At 37.6% G+C, this 26295-nt stretch overlaps 1 protein-coding gene across 1 annotated transcript in view; it reads left to right on the forward strand.

The window, feature by feature from the left end:
• PHLPP1 (PH domain and leucine rich repeat protein phosphatase 1) overlaps nucleotides 1–26295 on the forward strand; it is a 208016-nt gene that overhangs the window by 136253 nt on the left and 45468 nt on the right. The window contains exons 5-8 of the mRNA XM_041739968.1: nucleotides 15602–15748; nucleotides 16381–16611; nucleotides 22955–23157; nucleotides 24987–25047. Coding sequence (XP_041595902.1) covers nucleotides 15602–15748; nucleotides 16381–16611; nucleotides 22955–23157; nucleotides 24987–25047 — 642 coding nt within the window. The remainder of the gene's footprint in view (nucleotides 1–15601; nucleotides 15749–16380; nucleotides 16612–22954; nucleotides 23158–24986; nucleotides 25048–26295) is intronic.

Consider the following 26295-nt stretch of genomic DNA (forward strand, 5'->3'; position numbering starts at 1 on the left):
AAGTTCTAGGAATGGAGTTGCTTTTTTCAGTAGGAGGATTATTAACTTTAATTTCAGTGGAAGTTGGGGTTTCAAATTATTTGGTAAATTATGTCTACAAAATTTTTAATGTATTTTTTACCATATGTGTTCCTAAAATAGGCCAAAAAAATATAATTCCCCTTAGATTTACCACCTTCAGACTTTTTTTTTTTTTTTTAACATTCTTCTTTGGATACTGAACTTTGTTATTGTTTTGTTACTATGCTCCTCACAGTTTCACAATATTTTATGCAATAGTTAAAACTGCCCTCCCAAAGATGTAATGCGTAGGAATAGCAGTATTGCTTCAACTTGTAAACAATTTGATGTTGCATTTAATTTTTGTCTGAATGACTTTCAGTGTAGGTACTGATTGTAAGGAAAGAGTTGACTTCAGCCTGTCACCGTTTTTGGTTTTTGTTTTTGTTCTTTTTTTCTTACTGTTTTCTGTATTTATCTTGTTTGCTTTGAATTCTTAGGGAGCAGGGATCTGTTCTTCCTCAGAGGAAGGATCTACTACCAGATGGGCCATTAAATACCTACGTGGTAAACGAATGACTGTGTGAACGAATGACTGTGGTGATGGAAATTGTCTTTATTCATTCAGCTATGTGTTAAGTATATCCTCTTTCTTTGCAAAAGGTATTTGTAGCCATGTGTAGAAGGAAGGGAGACTGGTAATTAATCCTTAATGTGTTTCTTTGGTTGAAGTTAAGATGAGAGAACAGCCTGTGGGGTTAGGTGATTCAGAAAAGATTACAAAGATGGTAAGAAGGGATTTGAAGTTGGAAAAGGAAACATTAGATTTTAAACAGACAATATGATATTGGACTGCTTTAAAAAAAAAAAAAGTCTACGAGTCTATTCACCATTCTCTAAACATACATCACCTTCACCTTGCAAAGGAATGTGCCTCTCCTGCTTCTCATCCACGAGACTACCCAGTGAAACCTCCTTCCCTTCAAAGCACGTTTGTAGTGACCTTTGCTTTTTGAAGCTTTTAGTTATTTCCCATTTCCATGTGACCTTTTTGTCTTCTGAGTTGTTAGCTTTCTCTGTACTTGATGCATTTACCAAGTATACCTTTTATAATAAACAATTGAAAACTTCAAAAATCGCCATCTACGTGAACTCCTTGAGATCAGACATGGAGTTTCCTTATCTTTGTCTTCACTCTCTGCTTCTCCCCCACCCTGTATTTAGCCACAGGATGTAATACATGGCAAGCCCCTTAATAAATATTTGTTGTATTGAATTGTTAGTTTTCCCACCACCAAGGATAATCAAAAGGAATGTGATCCTAAAACTTTCAGAAAAGAGCATCCAAAAAATGCTTTAAACATTGGCACCATTTGGTATGTTTAGTGCTTGAGGTGACTATTTTAAGCCAACAGTAGTCCTTTAGAATGATTGTAGATCAATCGTGTTACATTGTATGGCACCTGGAGATCAATTTCAAGAAACTTAGGAGTTAGTGTATAATTGTATCTTATAGACTATGGTATAAAATGGGTATAATGTAGCCTAAAATAAGGTAAAGATTACAGTTACCTCCAGGTCAAAGACAGCATGAGTTAAAGACTTGGAGGAAAGAAGTGATTTGTTACCTGTTCAGAAGCAAAATGTGTTTTAGCTGAAAAGAAGAAGAGGGATGTTCAAATGGGAGAACAGTGAGGAGAAGGAATGAAGTTAAGTTGGGTGTGCAAGTGTGTGGGTGGAATAAAATGAAAGCTATGAAGAAATGAGCATTGAGAAACTCATAATTATGCCAGGAATTTATCAAATACCTTCTTCTTAGAAAGAAAGCTCAATATTCTACATTTTGAATCTCCATGGAATGGAAAACAAATGACCTTATTTCCTACTCTGTTCTTTTGGGGACCTTGGCATTCCAGAGCTACCAAGTTATTCATGTTAATTACTTACCCATACCAAAAGTTCATTTCCAGGTTTTTAAAGAGAGATTTTAATATTAATGTTTTTATCAGTAATTTCTGAAAACTCCCTTTTAATGGGAATAGTGATGATTCATTAACAGTAGAATCAGGAGCAGCATGCTAAAATGTTTTTGCAGCTCATTTGCCAGACAGAACTGCAGTACTTAGCCCAATTTCAGCTTCTTTGAAGATGCTCTGCCATATAAAAAAATACTACAAGTGAACAAGAGTTAACTGCTGCCGAAAGGATATGGCCAATGTATTAAAGAACACTTAGTGCAAGTGCTGCTCAGGGATGAATAACCTTGGGATGGAATTTCCACTACTGGGGTTTGGTGAGTCTTGCCAAGTGTGTAAGGAATTTCATAGACTAGGTCTAATGCCCTTCTCTCTGTTAACTCTTCCCAACACTGGAAGTTCCTTTATGATACAGCTTGCTTTTCAGATGGAATTTTGATCCTCTTGGGAAGCTTTCCATTTCTCACGATTCCCATTTTCCTCCCTGATCAAAGGAAAACCTTTCCATAGTGCTTGGGGCGCTGAGATTGTGTAGCCTTTGGTCTTCCCCTTGTTGTGGGCTCTCGACCTCATTTCTGAAAATAATAGCCAATTTTCCTCTTCCCTCACATGGTGCATGTAAAGGAGGGAGCTCAGAAAGAAACAAAAGATTTCTTTATCAGCCAGACTGTATTAAATTACAGTCTGCCCTGTTGACTTCTTGGGATCCTTTAAGATGTTTAACCTTTTTTCCCACTTAAATAAAAAGAAAGGAGGGATCTTCAGAAGCCTTGGCTTCATTCCAGTGAGGCGATTGTATTCTGGCCAATTCCATTCTTCCATTTGTTCTAGTTGAGCTCTTTGCTATACTCTGCAAGCTTTAACTTAACTGCAAGCGGTTAAAGTTGAACACAGTATTTGTAGGTATTTGTTATTCTGAGTGGTGACCAACTTTTCACTCTGCATATAGCTCTTGGACACAGTGATAAGCATGTAGGGAGAGGCCCACCAATGATGCTTATTTTGTGGTTTTTGATGATGAAGTGTTGTCACGACTTGGGAGCACAATGGCTGTTGTTCCTGATGACTTCTGAAAAAAAGAGAAAAAAAAAGCCAAAAAACCCTTGGTTGCCAATGGGAGAATGCTGAGGGAAACTCAGTAATGCCCCCTTCTCCCTCTCTCCTCTGCCTCAGGTCAGACAGCCACAGCTCACTCCTGAGCTCCTTCTGACCACATACATGCGTCACTTTGGAAAACAAACGATCCATGAGAGTTGTTATGCCTTAGAGTGCCTGTAATACTGATGTCGCTCACCATGCTCTCCATAGTAACAGAGCTGTGAATGGGAGGAGTCACACACCTGCTGTCATTTCCCGAGGGGTGGGGAGGTGGGGGGGTAGGATGATGGTGCCATTGCTGGCAGGATATTTCACAGTGGCTTCTCTCAAGGAGGGCACACCCATCCCTCCCTGGTGATGTGTTTGGGAAATGTAATTAACAAGAGAACCTTAGGGCAAGTCTGACTTTCCAAATAGTTTTCTTTTTTCCAATTGTAAGATTTCTGTCAGAATGCATCTTTCACCCCACAAAGAGCAGTAGAATGTGTGTGTGTTTAGAATGGAAGCACAACAAGGAAAGCAGAGGTGTTCTGTGACTTGCATGATACATACAAAGCCATGCATCCTTGCAGAGATGATTTCACTCCCTTATTCAGATTTTTCATAGGTAAGTAGTAGCGTCTTCATCTGGAATTCAAGAAGACCACAGTTCTTACTGCTTAACGCAATCATTTGCTCAGTGTTTCCTAAGTATAAACTGTATTTTTTGCCTTCCAAATCAGTGTTTCTCAAAATGTGATTTATGAAATACTTACCTCAGGATCACATGGAGGTATTTACAGGGAACGGAGATACCTTCTTTCCCTGCCATCCTTGCAGAGTCAGAACCTCTGCTGATGAGACCCAGGAAAATGCATTTTTAACAGCATATGCTAGATTTGAGAAACGGTCAGGTCATCCTGTTCTCCAAATTTGAACGTTCTCTCTTTCAATCCCCATCTCCCCATTAAACTCTTGTTTGTGTCCCTTGGCCAAAGTGAGTTTTCTCTTCTGTAAGCACTTACTATTTTTGTTTTTGTTTTCCAGTGAGTTTTCACCTTGTGCTTTGTATTATAGCAGCTTTGCTCTCAAACTATTTTTAAGTTCCTGGAGGGTGAAAACTGTATGTAATTCACATTTGTATGCTTCACACACCTTTGTGCATAGTAAGAACTGAGACAAAGTTTAGTGAATGGATAGTTCAGAGTTTTATCATACCTAGTAAACTTTGGGTATTGGATTTTTTTCTATTAACCAGATATACTTGGTTTATTTGTGATGTGAGCTTAAGCTACTCCCGTCTAAGCACATGTTCATGATATAATTATTCTCTTTGACCTTAGCTTACGTTCACTTTCTCCTTTGGTAATCTGGTATCTTTGATAGAGATGTTATCTGGTTTTCATTTTTATATGTCCATATATGACTCAACTGGGAGTTTATCCAAGTATACTTTATAAATCTTCTCCTTTTTTCCCCTTTGAGAAGAGGAATGGAAATAGCGATCTGTTTTCTGCTTTTTGCAGAAATATTTTTTACATTTTTGTTCTTTGTCCTACTAGTACGGTGGTTAATATTAAACATCTCTTGAATGATGTTGTAATTGAATTGGTTCTGGGCAGATCTCTTAGTAAGAAAATGAGAACAGATAGTCATGGATAAAATGAGTAAAGAAACCATTTCATAGGAAAGATATGTTTAGCTGTAACATAGTAACATACCTCTTGTTTGTCTTCTTAATCATTATATTGCCAATTTATAAAAAATCAGAAAATGACAGATTTATGCTGCTTGTGACTCATTGTTTTGATGAATTTAGTTAGTGCAGAGTTACTGTAGATTACTGTAGATCTAGTGACTGCTCTTTCCACATGATTACCATCTTATGATTTGGAGTGATTTTCTATAAAATATACTTCCTTGATTCATGGGAGCCTGCCCCTTTCGTCTCCCTACCCCCACCTCCCCGTGGGTAGGAGCTCTCTTACTGGCTACATAGGGTTAACTTAGCCTAGGTCTGGCACAAAGTAAGTGCCAATAAGTGCCTCCTATTTGAATCATTTTAAAAGAGGATTAAAATAGAAATGTCTCTCTTTAGGGAATGCTTTAATTTGCATCCCAGCAATATGTCCATTGTAATCGTTGCCAATATGAGTGTTCTCGATTTCCTTGATTATTATTTTGCAAAAATTATGTCTGTGAATTGTAGCTTTGCTATACTTATTCTATGGCAATTCTTAAGCAAATTTTTCTCAAATATAGTTTTATCCAAGGTATGCATACATTTATTTTTGTTTTCTAGTTATATGAAAAGGTGATATGCCTGTTTTGCTTGTACTGAGAGTCATTAATGGTGATTAGGATTAAGATAGAATGGTTTCTGTTTATTTTGGCTCAAGCATTGAGAAGCTGGTTGTGTGCCACATTAGCATTTGTACATTTGTACGCATGCTGAAACTACCAGAAGACCCTGGCAGGTGTTCACTGGCTCCAAGGCTGGTGGACTTTGTCCTGAAGGGACAACAGGAAAAAAAATCATTGCACCAAGAAGCCGAGAAGTCACCAATGAGAGTTCAATCCCAGGGCATCAGAGTCTGAGGGTGTGAAAGCTAAAAGGAGCTGAGTCATGACTTCTGAAGAGTAGATGTTCCTAGCAATCCTGAGGTAGGCCCAGTAACTTAAATGTGTCTTATACCACTGCAGCCACAGACAAGTCTGAAAGGAACATAGGGCAAAAAATATTCTTTCTCTCCTTCTATATCCAGGAAAGACAGCTTTTGAAGTCTTTTGCAAATTGTTTTGTTCTCTTACATAAATACTATAGCTCTGGCTGCCCTATGTCATAATACCTGGATTAGGGCAAATATATTAAAACAAGGCTGTAGGACGAAGTTCACGCTAGAGGAATCAGAATTTAAAGTGCAAGGAGGATAAATTAAGAAGTTGCTAACTGACATCTCTTTCACTCACTGATTTAACTAATCCTTCTCAAGAGAAAGTACATTTAATACACATTTTTTAAAAAGTACTTTGATACTCTTTCCAAGATGTATCCTTCTACAGATAAAAGGGACAAGTTACTCTGTCAGATGAATTGTTTAATTGAAGCATCTTATGGGCTCCAAGCTACAAGGTGGGCTCTTGGGAAGAACAAAAAAGCAAGGCATTTGATTTTATAAATTCTCTTGGAAAAAAAAGAAATAGAAACAAAAAGTAAACGTAACTTGTTTTTACCTATGCTTTTCTCTTTGTTTTGTTTGAACAGTAGTAGGCTATTTTTTCTTGTTCACTCTTCCCCTAGTGTTATGAAATTGAATGAATATTGAAAATGGTGATTAATTTAAAAAATGGTGTTGGCATAATTAACTACTAGACCAAAAAAAAAAAAAAAAAAGTAGATTTCTACCAAACAACACATGTAAGAAATAAATGCCAGGTGCAATAAAGATCTGAATGTACAAAATGGAATACATAAATACTAGGAAATATAGTGCCATCATTTGTGCCATCTTCTGGGATGTGAATAAGAGGACCTTCCCAAGCAAGGTGAAAAATATAGACTTCATAAAGGAAAAGATTGCCAAATTTGAGCAAATAAAAATTAAAAATAGTATGTGTGCTGAAGTCATTAACGGAGTGGAGGAAAATGAACAGAAGGCTGGGAGTATCATGTGACACATATGCAGCATATGACATTGGGTGTGGCAGTTAATATTCAGGGAGCTGTCCTACAAATTGATAAGCTAAAGACAACCCAATAGAAAAATGGGCAAAAGATATGAATATGTATTTTGAAGAAGATGAACTTCACAAAAAGATACCACTTTTTGCCCATCAGATTAGCCATACTGGAAAGAATGCTCACATTAAATGCTAGCAAAGGGAGCATGGAAAGGAATTGGGAGTTTGAATTTCTACAACATTTTGGTAAATTTGCAGTACATACTAAAATTTAAATTATACGTATTTTTAGACCTATCAGTTACACTTTTAGAAATACAGGTTCACAATCCCTTACCCAATCCCTTACCCAAAACTCTTTAGGCCATTTGTGCTTCAGATTTCAGAGAGTTTCAGATTATTAAAGATAAATAGCACATATATTATATATTCTGTAACACCTCTAACGTGCTTTGGGACTCCATAAGCAGACACATTTATATATCTAAAGAGAATAAATTCACATTAATATATCAGTTCAGGTCTGCTTTGGTCACCACATGAATCAGTGAAAATTTTTTCACTTTTTTAGAGCCTGTTGGATTTCAAAATTATGGGTAAATCATTGGGCACCCATAAATACTGCAAAATGAAAGCATTGATGCACAGATGGATATGTTGAATTATTCCTTATAGCAAAACAAAACAAGACTGGGAGTACTCCTAATGTCAGTCATTGAAGGGATGGGATCAATTGTGGTACCTTTGTGCTCTGTGTATTAGGCAGCTATCAAAAGAGTGAAACTTTTACCTACTGTCTCAGAAAGATGATTTGTTTATAGTAGATGAAAAAACAAGTTATAGAAAAAATGTGAGTGATATAATCCCATTTAAAACATGGGGGAGGGAGGCTATCTCCTATTTATGCACATATGTGTTTTATAAGGAGGAGAAGCTTTCGAAGTCTGTATACTAGACTTGATGCTGTTTAACTCAGGGGGATGGGATTTGGAAGGAAGTAGGAGAGACTATTAATGTGATCTTTATATGCTTCTATAGTTTGACTTGTTAAAATGAGCATGTATTATTTTGGTAATCAAATAAAAGCAATCCTCTTAAAAGCTAATATAGTGAGTATTCCCAAGCACTGACAGTCTGGCAGCTCTCCACTAAAGTCCAGCCACTCTGAGCCATTAGAGAACTGCTTTTCATAATTAATGGAAAGCAGGAGACTAAGCCCAGAGCTAGACTTACAACTCCAGCCCTCGAGTAGGTCCTTCATTACTTAATATTGGAGCCTAATAATTTCCAAAGTGTATTAGCGTGTTCCCCCACAGGGAAAAAACAAGTGAAACATAGACTGTTACTATGAAACGGAAATCCAGTCACCAGGGAATCTTTTTCTAATTGACCCACTTGTAGTGAATAATAACTCCAGAAAATAATATTGATTTCTCTCTGTTAGAATCATTGAGTAAAACAAGCATGGTTTCCTCTTCATGAACATAACATGTGACTCCCATTTAATCACATTGGGAATATGTTTAAAAACAAAAGTGCTTCCACCATACTGTTATTTTTACAGTCAAAGTTTTCTAGTCTATCCTCAGTTCCTAAAAGGAAAATTACTAAAGATTTAGGTAGATCTAAAGCTAATTATTATGTCTCTGAATAGTCATCATACTATTTTTTTTAAGGTGTTTAAGTTTTTTTTTTTTTTTTTTTTTTTTTTTTTATGATAGTCACACAGAGAGAGAGAGAGAGAAAGAGGCAGAGACACAGGCAAGGGAGAAGCAGGCTCCATGCACCGGGAGCTCGATGTGGGATTCGATCCCTGGTCTCCAGGATCGCGCCCTGAGCCAAAGGCAGGCGCTAAACCGCTGCGCCACCCAGGGATCCCTCATCATACTATTTATTTGGTTTTGCTTCCTAAATATCCATAAAGAACTTTGTCCATTGAGTTTTGAGTGTGGATTGAATGGATACAAACTGAGAAAGGAGAAAGATTGAGAGTGTCTATGATCATGACAAAACAAGCCCAAGAGGGGAAAGCGAATGAAAATCAGCATTTGTATTTGTTTATTTTTCTCAACTTTGATATCAGGAACATTGGCTTTTTCTTTGCTGCCCTTGGAAAACATGGCTCCACTTCATTCTCTAAGGAGCACTTGCTCCCAAGTGGCTTTTCGGAGGCCAGAATGAAATAAGCTGATAGAGCTGCAGTTGATCTGTTTAAAGACCTATATACCTGTTTAATAGAGATAGGGAAATGGGATGCATAAATGTGATGCATTTTAACCTTTCAGGTTAATTTAAGAAACTAAGTACCCTTCCTTTTTGTAGTGGGAGTAACTTGGAAGATTATAGGTGGTAAATTTAGTGGCTGAAGAAAATAATCCATTTCAAGCTGAGTGTAGACTCTAGTATGTCATACTCTGTCTGGATGAAGATGGAAGCTAGGCAAGGGCAGCGACAAAAACTAGTGATTGCTCCATTATCTCGGGAACAGTTTCAACATAGGTGCTATTTCTACTTTGTTGTTCATTAGTGATGGTATGAAGTGGGGGAAAGAAAGGAAAAATTAAGAACATTAATATATCAAATCCCTCCACAGCACAGCATGTGTTATGTCTAGATACAGGATCGTTGTTACTTATACTTTTGATTTTATAGTGTAAATATAGAAGGAAATGAAAATGAAAGCATCATCATCAATTTGGCAAAGCAGTGGTAGTGTCAGCTCCATTCTACCATCCTTCCACTTGTGACTATCCATCATTTCAAGGGCCCTGCCTTCTGCAAGCAATACCATACTTTGTTATATGGTCCTTAGGATAGCTAATTTGGAAAGGACTTCAGTTTTTCTTTGTGAACACAATTAGAGTTGCCTCTGTAGATTATCAAGTATTTAGTTGATTGCACTTTTAAGATTTATTTATTTATTTTAGAAAAGGAGAGAGTGCACAAGTCGGGGAGGGAAAGGAGACACAGGCTTAATGCTCATGTGGATCCTGATGCCAGGCTCTGTCCCACAACCCTGAGATCATCACCTGAGCCTAAGTCAAGAGTTGGAGGCTTAACCCATTGAGCCATTCAGGTGCAAGTGTACCTTGGAACTTTATGTTAAGCGAGACCCAAGTTCTAGAAGCCCATAAATGCCCATTGCCATTGGCTAAATGTAATATTGTAATACTGCACCCATAACTTTGCTTTAAGAATTAATAAAGACTCTAGATAAATGTTAACTTGATTTCTTACCCCTTGCTTTGAGCTGTATTATAGAACAAATGGACACAAATTATAGCTCTTTCCCTAAAGCAGATTGCTTGCTCTACATTGTGAAGTCAGACTTTGCAGGTTGTTGGATAGTTTGTGAACCCTGGGAAGTGCCTGAATTGGTTTAAATGGAATTGCACGTGGTGTTCAAAATATTCATAGTCCTCCATTGCCTACAGCGTGCTACTCTCTGTGGGGGGAAGTGAGGCTAAAAAAGAGTGCTTTCCATACTCTGCTCTGAGGCTACTCTTTGACCTGTGACTTAGAATTGTTAGTAATTGATATCTATTTATATTAAAGTCTCTAATAAGATGTAATAAGAGCAGGAGAGATGAGAAGTAGAACTGCTGTTGAAAGGCGGTATTTTCAGGTTGTATGCGATGTTTACACAATTTCTCTGAGCCTACTTTCTTTATCTGTGAGCTTGGGAAATGAGAGAAAATGACTTCAGAGGCCCCTTTATTCTCACTTTAGATAACTGAGAAATGAAGAATATATATCTACTTCAGTTAACTTTTTTAGCCTTGGCACTGTGTGTATGTATGTATATACAGGTATATACATATAACAGATGTTTTTTAAAAATAAACTACAGAGTTTATCCTTTTAGTTTCTAAAACATCAAGAAGAGTCATTCCTTATTAACTGCTAAACCAACCACTATCGTTGTTACAATCATCATTAGTAATTTTTATTAATGTGAAATTTTATGATCTGATTCTGTTCTATATACCTACATTGAACAGCTATCAGGAAATATTTGTAATCTGAACAAATACAATGTAACTTCATTTTAAGGACTTAATTTTAGGGTTTAAGAACTGTAATAGTAAAGAAAGAAAAAGGAACTGTGATAGTAGTTTAAAATTATTTAAGATATTTCACCAAATATGTATTTTTCCAAAGGAGGAAATGGAACCAGTTTTATTTTGGAATCTGAGTCTGTGCATGTTTCATAGTTTATGGGGCTCACCTTTTAGCATGACAGAGCTCAAAGTCTTATTTTATAGGAGACGTAGAGATTTCCAGTCTTTTCTTCCCTAACACTATGTTGTCACCTTGTTCCCTCCTCTGCATTCTTTTTGAGTGAAGGTAAAAGGAAGAAAGGTCATCCACTCCCCATTTTGATTTCTTATCTCTCTTTTAAACATTGCCTCTGGTATCTCTTCCCCATTTTAAGACCTGAGATAAGTAGATTCTAGGTGGACCTTCCCTCTTACCTTTGAAGGGATTTTTGAATTGGCAGATGCCTGTTGCCTGTAATCGGACTGCTTTCCACATCTGTAAAGAAAAAGTGGAACTCTAAGAAGAGCAAGGGTTAGAGTTTCCAAAACAAATGAATTTTAATGTGTTCAGACCAAGAACTTGAGTTCTCAGAAACAATCCATGCTTTGTTTGCTAAACAAGTCTGCTGAACACTGTGTTCTTTTCTGGGAAGAACTTGGAGGATGGGCTGCACAGGGAGGAATACAAGGGATGTAGGGAATATGATGAGAAGGAAGGAAAAAATTTTAAGATACTTAGATGTACAGGTCTAGGGCAAGAGTATAAATGGAGGCCCCATACCATATATCTAAATATTTAAGTTGTAATCAAGCTAATAAACTGTTAAATAAAATATGTCCTCTCCTCCTACCTTAACAGATTTAATAACTTGCAAGCATAGTATCAAGTTTAGAATTTTCAGACCCCTCTCAGGATCTCACACTGGTTCTGGCAGCATTGGGAGATCTGGCCCAGGGGCCCAAATGTCTCTTCTTTGTGTCTCTAGCTCCAGCCCTCACTGTAGGTCTGTGGACACACTGTCCCAAGTTCTGTCCGTGCCTAGGACCTCTAGGTGAAGAAGGTGGGCCCAGGGAAGAGGCCCACGGAAGCCCTGAAAATAAGGTTGGGTGTCATTTGGGTAAAGAAGTCTGGAACTCTGTATATCCTTAGTATGGAGAAAATGCTTGTCCATGAAAACATTATGTGAGCCACATACGTGAATTTTAAATTTAACAGTAGCCACATTAGGGAAAGTAAGGAGAAACAGTTGAAAATAATTTTAACAATATATCTTATTTAATGCAGTATATCAAAATTGCTATCTGTTCTAAAAAACATTATTGAGTTTACGTTCTTTTCTGTGTAAAGTATTTGAAATCCAGTGTATATTTATACTTAGAGAACATCTCAGTTTGGGCTAGCCCCACTTCCAGTGTTCTATAGTCATCGAGGGCTGTGGCTCTCTTACCAGACAGCACAGACTCCTGTTCTGCGCGGGGATGCTTGACCCCTGGAACTGAAGACAGTTCACTTTATTGTAAGGTCTGGTAGTGTTTTTGTATCATTGAATTGATATAAAGAATAATTGCATTTCTTTATATTTAGAGCCTGTGGCCATTTTTAAATCCAAATATATATACATAGGCTATGGAGTTTACTTGTTTTTATTTCTGTTCATTTCTTCAACTTTCTTTTTACTCATTCAACTTAATACTGCTTTCCTTTGGTGTGGTTATAGTAAATTTGTTTGCAAAATTGAAGATACTCCCTGCCCCTCCTCCCCACCCACCATGTTATTGACAAATACTTCATCTGCTGTCTTGAGTTAAGTCCTGGAGGTGTAATTGTATCATCTCCACTCTTGTTGGATAATGTCTTTAGGGAAGGTCTTTTTCCTTCCTAGAGGAACTTTTTTCTAAGTTCAGTTTAATTGTGTGCGTATTTTTAAACTGTGGCCACTTCTACCAAATGAGGAATCATATCTAGAAAGTAGGATACTGTTTTTGTTTGGACTAGAACAGCAGTTTCATCTATTTCAGGATAGAGTTGGCAGATTTAGAAGGGAGAAAAAGCACCCAGTTAAATTTGAATTTCAGAAAAAACAATTCTTTTCTTTTCTTTTCTTTTCTTTCTTTCTTTCTTTCTTTCTTTCTTTCTTTCTTTCTTTCTTTCAGTATAAGTATGTCCCATGCAATATTTGGGACATACTTTACACTTAAAAAAAAAAAACCTGTTGTTTATCTTCTGTATTTTATCTGGCAACTGTATTTTTTTTTTTTTTTTTGGCAACTGTATATTAAGACTCCTTTATTCTAAAAAAATTGAAGACCTTAAGCAGTTTCTATTTATGTGGATTAAATCTATTGATATTTACATTAAAAACCTAAACTGAGAAGTATTTTAATATATGTTCATTTAAAAAAATAATAAACCCATTCTTATTAACCTACACATTTTTTAATGAAAAGTAACTATTTTAGGACAGCCCAGGTGGCTCAGCGGTTTAGCGCTGCCTTCAGCCCAGGGCCTGATCCTGGAGACCCGGGGTCGAGTCCCATGTCGGGCTCCCTGCATGGAGCCTGCTTCTCCCTCTGCCTGTGTCTCTGCCTGTGTGTGTGTGTGTGTGTGTGTGTGTGTGTGTGTGTGTGTGATTAATAAATAAATAAAATCTTCAAGGGGTGGTGGAAGGGGAGGGGGGGCGGGGGGTGGGGGTGAATGGGTGACGGGCACTGAGGGGGGCAGTTGACGGGATGAGCACTGGGTGTTATTCTGTATGTTGGTAAATTGAACACCAATAAAAAATAAATTTATTAAAAAAAAAGAAAAAAGTAACTACTTTAGAAAACTAAATATGTAGAAAAGTGTCATTTTTGCAAAATCTTTTGTATTTTTGCAAATCTTTCCATGTCTATCTTAATAGAAGACAGTTGGATTTCTCCTGTTTCTGCAACCAGTCAGGTATGCTATCACACCTGTACCATGTGGAAATCTCAACTGGACACTTGAGAGAAAAGAAGAATGGAGAAGGCAAATGGCATCTTAATATTGTTATGAAAGTAGTTTTGACCTGAGGGATTCTCTTGAAAGGGTCTGAGGGACCTCTTCCAGGGTCCTCTAGCCAGGTTTTCAGAACCTCTGAACTAGGAATAACAGAATCTGTAATTCTAGCTCACGTAATGAATAGATCAAGATGATTTAGTCAGAATAAAAGATAAGCATTCTTTGTTTTAAGAAGGCCTAATGAATCACATTGTAAAGTATAAAACAAATTTCAAATGATTATTCAGGTTTAGTAGTAATTCTTAAGTTTTTTTTTAATTTAAAATATTATTCTGTCTATACTTTGCCATTCAAGAAAATTGCTATTGTAAAAGAAAAATCAAATGTGTCACTTTTAACATGTCAAATAGGCCCATTGTCACCTTTCTGTTTAGAATAAACTTTATGTCGCTATTTAAAACAAAACTTAGGGGTGCTTGCATAGTTCAGTAGCATCTGACTCTTGATTTCGGCTCAGGTCATGATCTCAGGGTGGTGAGATCAGCCCTGCTTTGGCCTCCCTAACGAGGAGTCTGCTTGTCCCATCCTCCCTTCTCCTCCTCTCACTTGTGTGCTCGTGTGCTCTCTCTCTCAAATATAGAAATTAAGTCTTAAAAAATAAAAAAGTAAAGCTTAGCATTTTTTATTATAAAATTCAACAGATGGGTCACAGGACAATTTCCTTAAATGCTGATTGAATTGAATTGGAGTTATGTTTAAGATATGCATGTCTGTTCTAGGCATTATGCATACTGCCCAATATAGAGACTTGGGCAGTTTTAAAAATAATTAGCATAATGCAATAACTAATCTGATTCTCATCTCAAAAAGAAAGGGTAGAGGTCAGTAGTGGACGGACTGAGAAGAAATAAAACTTTAAAGATGACTTCTTTAATCGCTTGGACAACTGAGGAAATGAAAGAGCCATTCACAAAAATAGAATAGGAGGAAGTGCTGGTCTGGGAGAAAGACATAGGTTGAATTTCGCACTGGAGATGCTGTAGGGTAGCCCAGGAGCAGGAAACGGTGTGTGGTCAGTTGAGAGTTGTTCACAGAGCAGCAAAATGATTTCCAAGGAAGGCAGGGTAGAGAGAGGAAAGAAACTGGTCAAGCACAGGACTGTGAGAATTGTGTGATCCTGGGGTGGGGAAGAAGAGATGAGGAAGAAAAAAGAAAGGACCTACGAGGAAAGAATGGGAGAGTATTGGAAGAGGGCTGGGGAAGAAAAGATAGTGCAAGTGAAACGAAGAAGAGCTTTTCCAGAAAGGGGGTGAGGTTAACAGGATCAACTGTTGGGTTGAGATTAAACAATGATAATAATTGGTTCTTAAATTTGAAACTATAAAACTTGGTTCCCTGAGAGAGTGTGTACTTCTGATAAATTAAGTTTTTATCTCAGGTTAATATTTGGGGAGAAGTGAAAGCAGAAAGATTTGTGAATAGTGTGGGATAACACAAATTACAGAAGAGCTAGACCTGCCTGTTTTCTCCTTCCCTCTCTGTGTTATCAATTAGTGGTGTGTTAATGAAGCTGGCCCAGGTAAAGCTAAAAAACCTTACTCCAACAGAGTCTTATTCTAGACTGACAGGTTTGTTTGTTTTTAATTATAATGTTTTTTATTTTACGTAAAACACTGGCCTCAGAGTCTGAAGAGGTGCATTCCAGCTCGGCTGCACACTTAACCTCTGTGGGCTCATTCCCTCCTCAACTGAATTGGGTTAGATTATCTCAAACGCTATGCTAAAATAATGTGACATTATGCATCTATGACATTTGTCTTTTCTTGTCTTTTGCTTTATTGTAACAGGTTCACCAAGTTGAAGAGTCTTAATCTTTCCAATAATCATTTAGGAGAATTTCCATTAGCCGTCTGCAATATTCCAACCTTGACCGAGCTGAACGTGTCCTGCAATGCTCTTCGAGCAGTCCCAGCAACCGTCGGAGTTATGCACAAGTACATACTTTAAACTCCACTGCATAGTATCCCTCAGAATGCCTCTACCCCCCCACCCCCCTGCCCCTGGGAAGCTGCACTGGGGTCACAGCAAATCATTAGTTAACTTGTTATGTTGGTCATGTAAGTCTTGGCCCCAAAGCAAGAGATTGGGCTCTTCTGTAGAGTTAGTTTATTAGCTTTTATATTCTTTAGAATCTTGTAAAAAACTAAAATATCCTTGTTTAAAATTGGAATATCCCCACAGAGGAGTGTCTCCCCATGGGATGACATGCTTACTTTCTCATTTTCTGAGTTATGTTGAATTCTAAGACTTAATATTTAAAATAACAATGAAAGATGGGAATTGGGGCTGATTCACACTGTAGTTAGTTCATGTTGTTCCCAATTATGCCTATCCAAGTTGGGAAAATGGGTCATAATTTTGGTTTTCAGTAAAAGATTAAGATGCTTATCTCTGATCTTTTCTCTGTGGTATATTATTGCTTCAGGTACTCTCCTTAGGCATTTTGCAAAAGATAGTTCATTTTCTTTTCCTAATGATGTGATTTATACTTATGGAACTTGCATGTTGATAATAAACACGTAGAATTTACATGTTCTCTTTATAATTCTTATGTTTCCTTTACTAGCTTGCAGACATTTTTGCTGGATGGAAACTTTCTCCAGGCGCTTCCTCCTGAGTTGGAGAACATGCATCAGCTTAGTTATCTTGGTCTTTCTTTCAATGAATTCACTGACATTCCAGAGATTTTGGAGAAATTGACTGCTGTGGATAAACTTTGTATGTCTGGAAACTGTATGGAGACCCTGAGGCTAGAAGCTTTAAGAAAAATGCCTCACATTAAACATGTGGATCTAAGGTAACTATTTTTAAGAAATAGATCTCATGTAAGTGGTTGGCTTATATTTAGGAGTAGGTTACAGCCCTTTTGGTGACATTCTGTGCAAGGTGAGCAAGCTGGTTAGTTGCAATTTATGTGAATGAAAAACTGTATCATTGAGAGCAAAGTGGGTATTTTTTCTCTTTGTCCTCCTTTTCTGTGGCTTGAGACAGTTAACATCATTGAACATTTCTTCTTTCTTAAATTTTTTTCCTTCCTTGACTTCCCTAATGTAATACAATGTACTCATTGAATTATTTAACTTATTTATTTTAATTTCCTATTTTTCTATCCAGGTGGCTCTGCCCTTAGTTTACTGTTCTTTACAAAAATATAAAATGCATAACCTCCTGTTAGGCCCAAGTTTGGCTAGAACCTCCACTCTCACCCCTCATAAGAGCAAGAAACCTGCATTTTTATTCCTGATCATGCTAAATAAATAAACTTCTACCGAAAGCTGCTAGCATGGTCCTTGCTACATTAAAAATGTGCCATGATAATCCCTTAGTATGTGAGGTTCAATTTTAGTTTCTAATCTACAAAGAATCAGTATAGGAGGAGGAAGCTATTCTGAGTATCTGTTTTTTGGGGGGAAAACAAGAGACTGTCATGGAACTGAGTTCCTACAAAACAACATATCAGGCTTAGACCTTTATAACAATTTGCCCAATTTGATACTTTTTCAACCAAACTAATTCCTCCATTAACGAGGGGTTGATGACCGCATACTAATGATGTTAAATCTTGGGCAAGAAATTTAATGTCTCTTTGCAACTATGTTCTCATCTCTAAATTATAGTTAATAACACAACCTAATTCATAGACTTTGGGAAAGAGATGAGTTCAATGCCTCATACTCCCAGTGTGTTATGTATCATTCTTATTACCTCATTGGGAATTATTTTCTATTTATGGAACCTGCTCAGATATCATTCTTAGCCTCTTTACTCCTCCCATTTGTCAAAGATGATTCTTTCTTTTCCTTACTACCCACTTTCCTCTCCGTTGATAACGCTAGACCCTCACTGAGGCCTCTTGACTTCTGTCAATATAAAGAAGCATCGTCTTTTGCTCCTTTTCTTCTGTATTTATATGGTCTAGCTTTGGAAACACATTTATTCCAGTCCCTCAAATAATTGCTTTCCTTGGGGCTCCTGGATGGCTCAGTGGGTTAAGCATCTGCCTTCCGGCACAGGTCATATCAGGATCCTGAGATTGAGCCCCGCATCAGAGCCTGCTTCTCTCTCTCCCTCTGCCTCTCCTTCTGGCTCATATGCTCTCTCTTTCTCCCCCCCCCCCCCCCCAAACAAATAAAATATTTTTTAAAAATTACTTGCCTTTCCCTTTCCTCAGACTAAAGAAATCATGCCTGTTGCACCTGGGGAAATGTTGGTTAGCAATTTGCAGACCAAGAATTCCTAATTCAAGGAATACAAATGATAGTACTTTATCTGACTTCAAGAACTTTGTGGAATGTCACAGGAGAGGGCACTGAACTTTCTTTCTAAATTGTTAACATTATTTGTCTCTGAGTCACTTGGATTTAGAAAACTTTCATATTAAAGAATTTAAGGCCTTTTAAATGGAACCACCCAGATTTCTAGTTCTAATTGGATCTTTTTAGATGAGGTCAGTTGCAGGACATTTAAAGACCACAGTAGCCGTGAGACACTCTACATCTTGAATGACTACGCCTAGCTTACTGCTTCCCTCCAGGCCACTGAGATGAGAAGGGGAAGATCTTGGTCTGATTTGCTTGTAATTCTGCCCTAGTAGAATTGCCTAGTAGAATTAAATTGAGGCTAGTGGGGACTTTTTTTTTTTTTTTTTAAAGATTTTGTTTATTTATTCGTGAGAAATAGAGAGGCAGAGACATAGGCAGAGGGAGAAGCAGGCTCCCTGTGGGGAGCCTGATGTGGGACTTGATCCCAGGACCCCATGATCACATTCTGAGCTGAAGGCAGATGCTCAACCACTGAGTCCCTCAGGCATCCCTAGTGAGGGGACTTAAGGGGACTTTCACTTAGTTTCTGCAAAGGGCTAATTTTATTGAGTTTTTTACTCCTTCAGATGTAAATGTAACATCAGATGAAAAGTGATCATTTATCATTTTTCTTTTAATCTTCTCCTCATATCAACTTTCTTTGAGTCTGATACTGTGTCTTCTGTGGCATCATTAATAATTCCTCTTTTCTCTTGGTGCAAACTGGATGTTACCAACATCTCTCTCCCTGATCACTGTTTTCTGCCTCGGTGGTTGCTTGTGCTCTCAGGAATTTGTTATTTATTTTCCATCTCCACGTTGATTATTCCCCTGTCTTTCTCTAACCCTTATGTCTCTTCTTGGGACTAACTCCACTTGAGCTGTCTGCTGCATAGTTTTACCTTGGTTCCCCCACACTGGCACACTTACCCACATACCCCTGAAACAGTTCAGTTTCTTTCTCTATCAACTAGTTCTTTCCCTTGGATTTCTATTTTACTGATTGCAGCACCACTTCATTGGTTCTGTAAGCATGAAACTTTGGACCCTGTCTATAGTCAACCACCAGATTCTATCAGTTCTTCTTTCACAAGGTTTCTCTCTTTGTCCCTTCCTTTTCCTTCTCCCTGCTACTGTTGTCTCCTAGCTGAGCCATCTATTTCCATTGTGTAGCCTCTGGAGCAGTCTCAGAAGGCCCAGAGCCCTCAATTCTTTAGCTGGAGATATTTAAGCTCTTCTTATCTGGTTTCAACCTACTAGTCTGTGAGTCCCTTGGGGATGAGACTCTAACTCAGAGCTACTCCAAGTGTGGTCTCTAACCTGTGCTGGTTACTTTTCCACAATGAAATATGTGTAGAAACTGAGACTTAACGTTTTAGAAACACGTGGTGATTTGACATTGCCACAATATGTAAATAGACTCATTTAAGGCAACTCATCTCGTTGTACCAGGAATAGACTAGTTTAGTTGTTGGTGAACTCACACAGGGAGCCGCCTGTGGGTCACGTGCAGTATGACTACACATCAGTCCATGGTAGATTAGAAGTCTAGAACAGAGCTCATTTACCACAGATAACCGAGCAACACTGTCCTCCTTCATCCTTGTTACCCAGTGTTAGCACATCATTGGTACTTTGACTGACAAAGCCAGCCCCCTTGCAGCCTCTCGCAAGCTCTGCTCTCCTGCAGTTGTGTGTGGCTTCCTCCCTGTGCTCATCTTCAGTCCAGAGACCATTCTGCCCTAACTCATGCACTGCTTTCTTTGCCTACTTACATCTATTAATTCTACCTACCCTGGGGATTCAATGAGGTGCTCCCTCCATTGCAGCTTTTTGACCATTCTCTGTATTTTATACATCATTATGGCACTTGTCACATACTTGTAGTCTTTTTTTTTTTATTCATGAGAGACACAGAGAGAGAGAGAGAGAAAGAGGAAGAGACACAGGTAGAGGGAGAAGCAGACTCCCTGCAGGGTGCCCGACATGGGACTTGATCTCGGGACTACGGGGTCATGCCCTGAGCCAAAGGCAGATGCTCAACCACTGAGCCATCGGGGCTGCCCTCCTTGTAGTCTTTATATTTTAAAGCATTTGTGATTTTCCCTCACTAATGCATTAAAATCTGTTGAGAAACACCTTGTTTTATTCGCTCTTATAGATACAAAGCCAGGTCATCATCCTCATCATCACTATATCTTTCATTGTTTGCATACTATGGGCACCTCCTTCATTTGACTTTCTCCACTGCCTTGGAGGACAAGGACAGTGTTATCCCATTTTACAGATTAGAATTAGGCGTAACCAGAGATACTAGGTGACTTGTTCAAGATCATACTAGATATGATGAACAAATTGGAACTAGAATATCATGCTCTTTCATACTGCCTGTGTACGCTACACACAGCAAATCTCAGTATTTATGAAATAAATAAAATGTCTATGTTAACTGGAGATTATGGGAAGGAAATTTTAATCACATTTTGCCTCTTTGAAAGTTCATCCTAAATAGTTATGTTATTGCTTGAGCCTGAAAACTTTTGATATTTGAATCCTGATAAAACTTGGCAATTTTTGGGATGCCTGGGTGGCTCAATGGTTGAGCATCTGCCTTTGGCTCAGGGCATGATCCTGGAGTTCTGGGATCAAGTCCCACATTGGGCTCCTTGCACAGAGCCTATTCCTCCCTCTACTTGTGTCTCGGCCTCTTTCTCTGTGTCTCTCATGAATAAATAAGTGAAATCTTTAAAAATAAAAATAAAAAAATGCAGACTCTGAGGCCCCACCCCAGATCTACTAAGTCAGAATCAGCATTTAAAAAAAAAAAAAAAGACTTGGCAATTTAAACTGAACAGTTCCCTCTCATTATAGATTTTTTTTCTTTTGTCTCCTCATTAAACGAACCCTTTAATTATTTTAGTGTGAATACAGTGAAATTACAGGAGGGAGCCATTCCAATGAAGATAATAATGCCACATTATGAAAGTTACTTACAGTGTAAAGTAGGAAAATCACAGGACAGTTTTTCAATTATTATATAGTATGTTATGTTCAAAAAGAGATTTTTATTTATTTTTTTAAGATTTAGTTTATTTATTTTAAAAAGAGAGCACGTGCCCTCCAGCTGGGTGGGGGGGGGGGGTACAGAGGGAGAGATAAAATCTCAAGCAGGTTCTGCACTGAGCGTAGAGCCCAAGGTGGGGCTCAACCTCATGATCCTGAGATTATAAACCTGAGATCGTGACCTGAGCTGAAACCAAGAATCAGACATTTAACCAGCTAAACCACCCAGGCATCCCTAAAGTGAGATTAAAAAAAAAAAACTTCTGTGTACATATTCTAGTAATCTAGGGAGCATTTGGAAGTAGGCAAATTACTGGGTTGTGGCCAGTTTTTAAATCTTACAACCTGGAATAAAAAAAGAGAAGAAGCAAAAAACAATCATCTTGGGGACATTTGAAGAGCCCATATGCTGTGTTTACAGATTGACAAATTTTAACTCTTTACTATCTGTTACTCATCTTTGTGTTTCAGTGACTTTATCATATTGCTCTTAATAATTCAGTTATCATTACTTTCTTATTTTCAGTTACCATTATTTTATTTTTTCAAAGGGCAGAAATTCACAACCTAGAACCTTTAGCTTTTTCCTAAGCTCCAGCCCTCATATTAATGTTCTTCTAACCAAGTGCATTATCTCAGCACTTTGTTGGCTTTGTAGGGTTCTTACTGTTTGTAAAGGAGTTGGGGATAGCCTAGCAAACTAGGAATTGAGATTTTCATCTATTTTTCTCCCTTTTGAAGTGTGTCTTCATTCTATTGATTCCTAGTCACCATTACTACTTATGTATCTTCTTGGCAACCCACTCATAGCAACTTCAGTCTGTTAGTTAACTAGTTCTCGTGGTCTAAGTTCTGCCAGCTGTCTCCTGTGCCTAGCTCTGTCCTAGATTTGTTGATCCCATTGCTGTCCTTTGTTTTGTAATTTCTCAGTGAATCCTAGATGCCAAATTTCAGTATTTTCTGTGCTTTGCTCTTTCAAGCCATATTTTATATATATATAAATTTATAAATACATGTATTTTTTTTAAGTAGGTTCCATGCCCAGCTTGGGCCTTGAACTCACAACCCTGAGATCAAGACCTGAGCTGAGATCAAGAGTGGGATAGTTAATCAACTGAGCCACCCAAACACCCCTCCGGCAATATTTTAATAATGGAGATAGTTTTGATAATCAGTCCTTGGTCCTACGCCAGCCAGAAATCCAGATGTGTGCATTTTTATGTCTGATACATGTGTGGCTCCCATTCATTACCCCCGTTCCCAAGGTCTCTGTTAAATTCTATCCTATATGGACTGCTCATCTCCCTGCTCACTAATCCTTTCTCCTTCCTTAAATATTTAGTATAGTTGTAACGTGCCTAACAGGTTGTTCCAGGTTTTATTTTTTGTGTTGTTTTCCACCAAATTTTTTGAAAATAAATGATTAATTCTTTGAAAATAAATAAAATCAAATGATTATTTGATTAATAAATGATTTTTCCTCTTGAAATGAATTAAGGTAAAATCAACATATGTGCTTGTCTTCTAGCCTAAGTGGTCCAAATTGTGTTTGAGAATATACTGTCAAGATTAAGACCTTCATGGAATTGTAGCTAAAAATAACCAAGGAATCTGGCCAGTTAAGGAAGTCCAGATGCAGAGATTAAAGAAATAATGGAGGATTATAATATAGTGAGACTGGCATCCCATCTCCTTACCTCGGCATATTAGGGTGTGGTTATTTATTTATAGCACTGCAGTTAATTATAGTCTCTGTTTGTGTCCTTTCTCCTCAAGACTGAACATAATTAGGAAGCTAATAGCAGATGAAGTGGACTTTCTCCAGCATGTCACTCAGCTTGATCTGCGCGACAATAAGCTTGGTGATCTAGATGCCATGATTTTCAATAACATTGAAGTTTTACACTGTGAAAGGAATCAGCTGGTGACATTAAACATCTGTGGCTATTTCCTAAAAGCGCTCTATGCTGCTTCTAATGGTATGTAACGTAGACCACATCAAAGTTTCTCTTCTGGTTTTAAGAATTGACTCAGCGCCGTCATCTCTGCCTCACTCTGATTTTACTTTGCTCATTTAATAAAATAAGCGTCAGGTTTTGCTGAGGTAAAAATCATAAAAGAAGAATGCTGGTATGGTATTTAAAGGAACCAAAATGGAAGATTTTGTAGTTCCCAACCTATTTTTCTCATATTATGATGTTTAGGGACATTACTCCCACTTTTGATTTGGCTACTCTGCTTAAAGGGCCTGAATAAACTATTTTGTGGACTACCTCTGTTAAGATAGTAAGTCTGGAACCATGATTTAATATGGGAGAGTGAAAATGAAAGGAAGGTCCATTTTGGACTCTATTCAGGGCCTCAGATTTCATGCTCCTCAAACAAAGGAGCTAATCTTAAGAGAGATCTGAATTCTATACCCACAGGGATACCACAAATCAAGAGTCTTGCTCATTTAATGAGATCTTTTCCACAGAATCTGGAAATCATGACAGTTCTAAAAAAGAAAAGATCCTAAGTACCTATGTTTGCTAAAGTGAAGATTTCAATTCCCTGCAATCAGAAAACGGAGTGAAAGCAAGTACTTAGTACTACAAGTTGAAAAGTTGTTTATCAAATACTTGTTCTATGCAGAATGTAGTGCATGATTTAAAGGGGATTTTTTTCTTTTTCTTTTCCTTTTCTTTTTTTTTTTTTTTTTTTTGGAATGACTATTATCATCTCACAGGAGAAACAAGACAAATGTCAGATAGCTTTAGGTACCTGAGAGTTATAGGATTTGGATAGCCAGGAGGCACAAAGTGGGTGTTGAAGGGCAAAGAATCTGAATGTAGTCTGTTTGGCAGATGGGAGAAAACAGGGAATTCTGAACTCAGAGGTGCGCGCTGGAAAATGAGAAGAGGTAGTTATAGGATGTGTGGCTTGGAGTCAGATGGTGAAGGTTTGAAGCTCGTGCGGTAAGCTTAAAGAGACCCCGTGGAGATTCTTAAGTGGAGGGACATGTGACGGAAGTGAGTAGTGTACAGGGTTCATTTATGGAGAAGAATGGAGTCCTTGCCTCCCTGCTCATCCCCGTCATTGTAATAGTTTTCATGGGAGCAAATGGGAACTTGCAGTCAGGACTACAGATGTTGATTTGAGGCTTGTCTGTTCCAAAGTGGTACCTGCAACCATGGAAGTAAGGTAACTGGGAAAGAGAAAAGCGCTGGTACCAAGTCAATTTAGAAAATCCTCACAGCTGGCACCAGGATAGGCAACCAGATGGACGCTGAACTTGTGAATCACAGAGTGAATGTTTGGAGAAGCAGAAGGGCATCTAGAAACTACTCTGAGAAACAAAGCCCTGTGTGGATGGTTCTATCCTTTATCAGACAGCTTTGAGGAAGAGTTTTCAGATTTGGGTAGATGAAGTCCTTTGTGACCCTCAAGAACATGGTTTCGGTAGAGCAAAAAAGGCAAAAGCCAGATGCATTTGGTTTTATGGAAGGAATTCCAGATGTAGAAAACTGTGTTCATACAGTTTATCTTCCAGGTAACATTTACCATGCATAACAAGGAGAGCCCAGGATTGGGAAAAGGTAGGAAAGTAGAATGAGTGATTTATTTTGATCTCTGAATAAGATCTTGTGATTAAATTGGAGGTTCTCTGTACTTTCCTGTAGTTTCCCAGTTTAACAAATGGATGTATTGTACTTCCTAACCTAAACAATTGTGAATAAAGCACAGTGAGGATGTTCTACATACAAAAAGAGTCTCTGTGTGACTTGAATGGTAATAATGTCTTTGTGTTTTTTTCCCTGCCTCCTAGAACTTGTTCAACTGGATGTTTACCCAGTTCCAAATTATCTGTCCTACATGGATGTTTCACGGTAAGAAGCCAAGTCCTAGAACACTCTAGAGTCTGCTTGAAAGTTATTTAGATTATCCTGTCTGAGCTTATGCCTAAAAATTTTTAAATATATTTTGACAGTAAATATTACAAATTAAATTCAGTAGTTTTTACTTATCCTATGAAAAAATGTATATAAATATCTATCAGTTAAAATACTATATTTGTGTGCTAGAGTTCAAAATAGAAGAAACAAGATATTATGTCCATGTGGTCACCAATTTGGCCACCATGTTTGGGCCTGAAGGATTAGTGAGTTGAGTATCATCATATGGCTGGAAGGTCTAGAAGTTCTTTAATTATATTAACCATATCTTCAGTCTTTGAAATGATGCTAATTTCATTTTTAAATATTGTACTCTCTTTGATCTTTTTTTTTTCCTTTCCTCTGTTATTTTGCACCTACATCTTCTTGCTAAGAACCCTGAGAAAGTAGCAACCAAACCTACCAAAGTAGGATTTCTGTCCATCCTTTTCACTTTGCTTGGCTTATTTGCAAATAGAATAACCATCTCACCTTTTATACAAATTCACTACAGCAGTGTGTCATGTTTAATTCCTGAAGGCCTAAAGCATGTATTTACATTTATAAATTAGATTTTAATAGCCTTAACACTCTAAAATTGAAACTTTTAACATAACTCCAAAGGAGATATCCAAAATTTTCTGAACAACCATAGTACATGAGGGAATGTGGCCCACTCAGCATAACAAGTGTTAACTCATTTCTGTATGCGAAATCTGATACAACTGGCATGTAATTGGTCAGGTGCAGAATTTGCCTTTAGTCATAAAAATATACAAACCTGGTGATTTTCAAAATAATGTTCTCAATCAGAATTATGTAAGAAAGTGTCAGAATTATTAAAATTACAATTTTTCAGAAATTTAATTATAAAATACTTTATGAATACTGCTTCATTAATTTCCTACTAAATTCATGTCTGACAGTTTTGTTTAATAAACTTGAAGTCAGATATTATCTGATTATTATTTTTTTTAAACAGTCTGGAATGCTGTTATCTTCAACCTTTAAGTAACAACAGTATTGGAATGGGGTTTACATACATGGGGATATAGAAATAGCTTGAACAGATTTATTTCAGAGAGTCAGCTATAGAGTAAATCTATTCTCCTTTTATTTAGAGCATGTAATTGGCAAATGGTTCCCACTGAAACCCCTGAATGAACCTGAATTGGAAACCCTGTCTTGTTTTCCCTGAATTGT

Source organism: Vulpes lagopus, chromosome 24 (assembly GCF_018345385.1).
Source record: "Vulpes lagopus strain Blue_001 chromosome 24, ASM1834538v1, whole genome shotgun sequence".
NCBI classification, from domain to species: Eukaryota; Metazoa; Chordata; class Mammalia; order Carnivora; family Canidae; genus Vulpes; species Vulpes lagopus.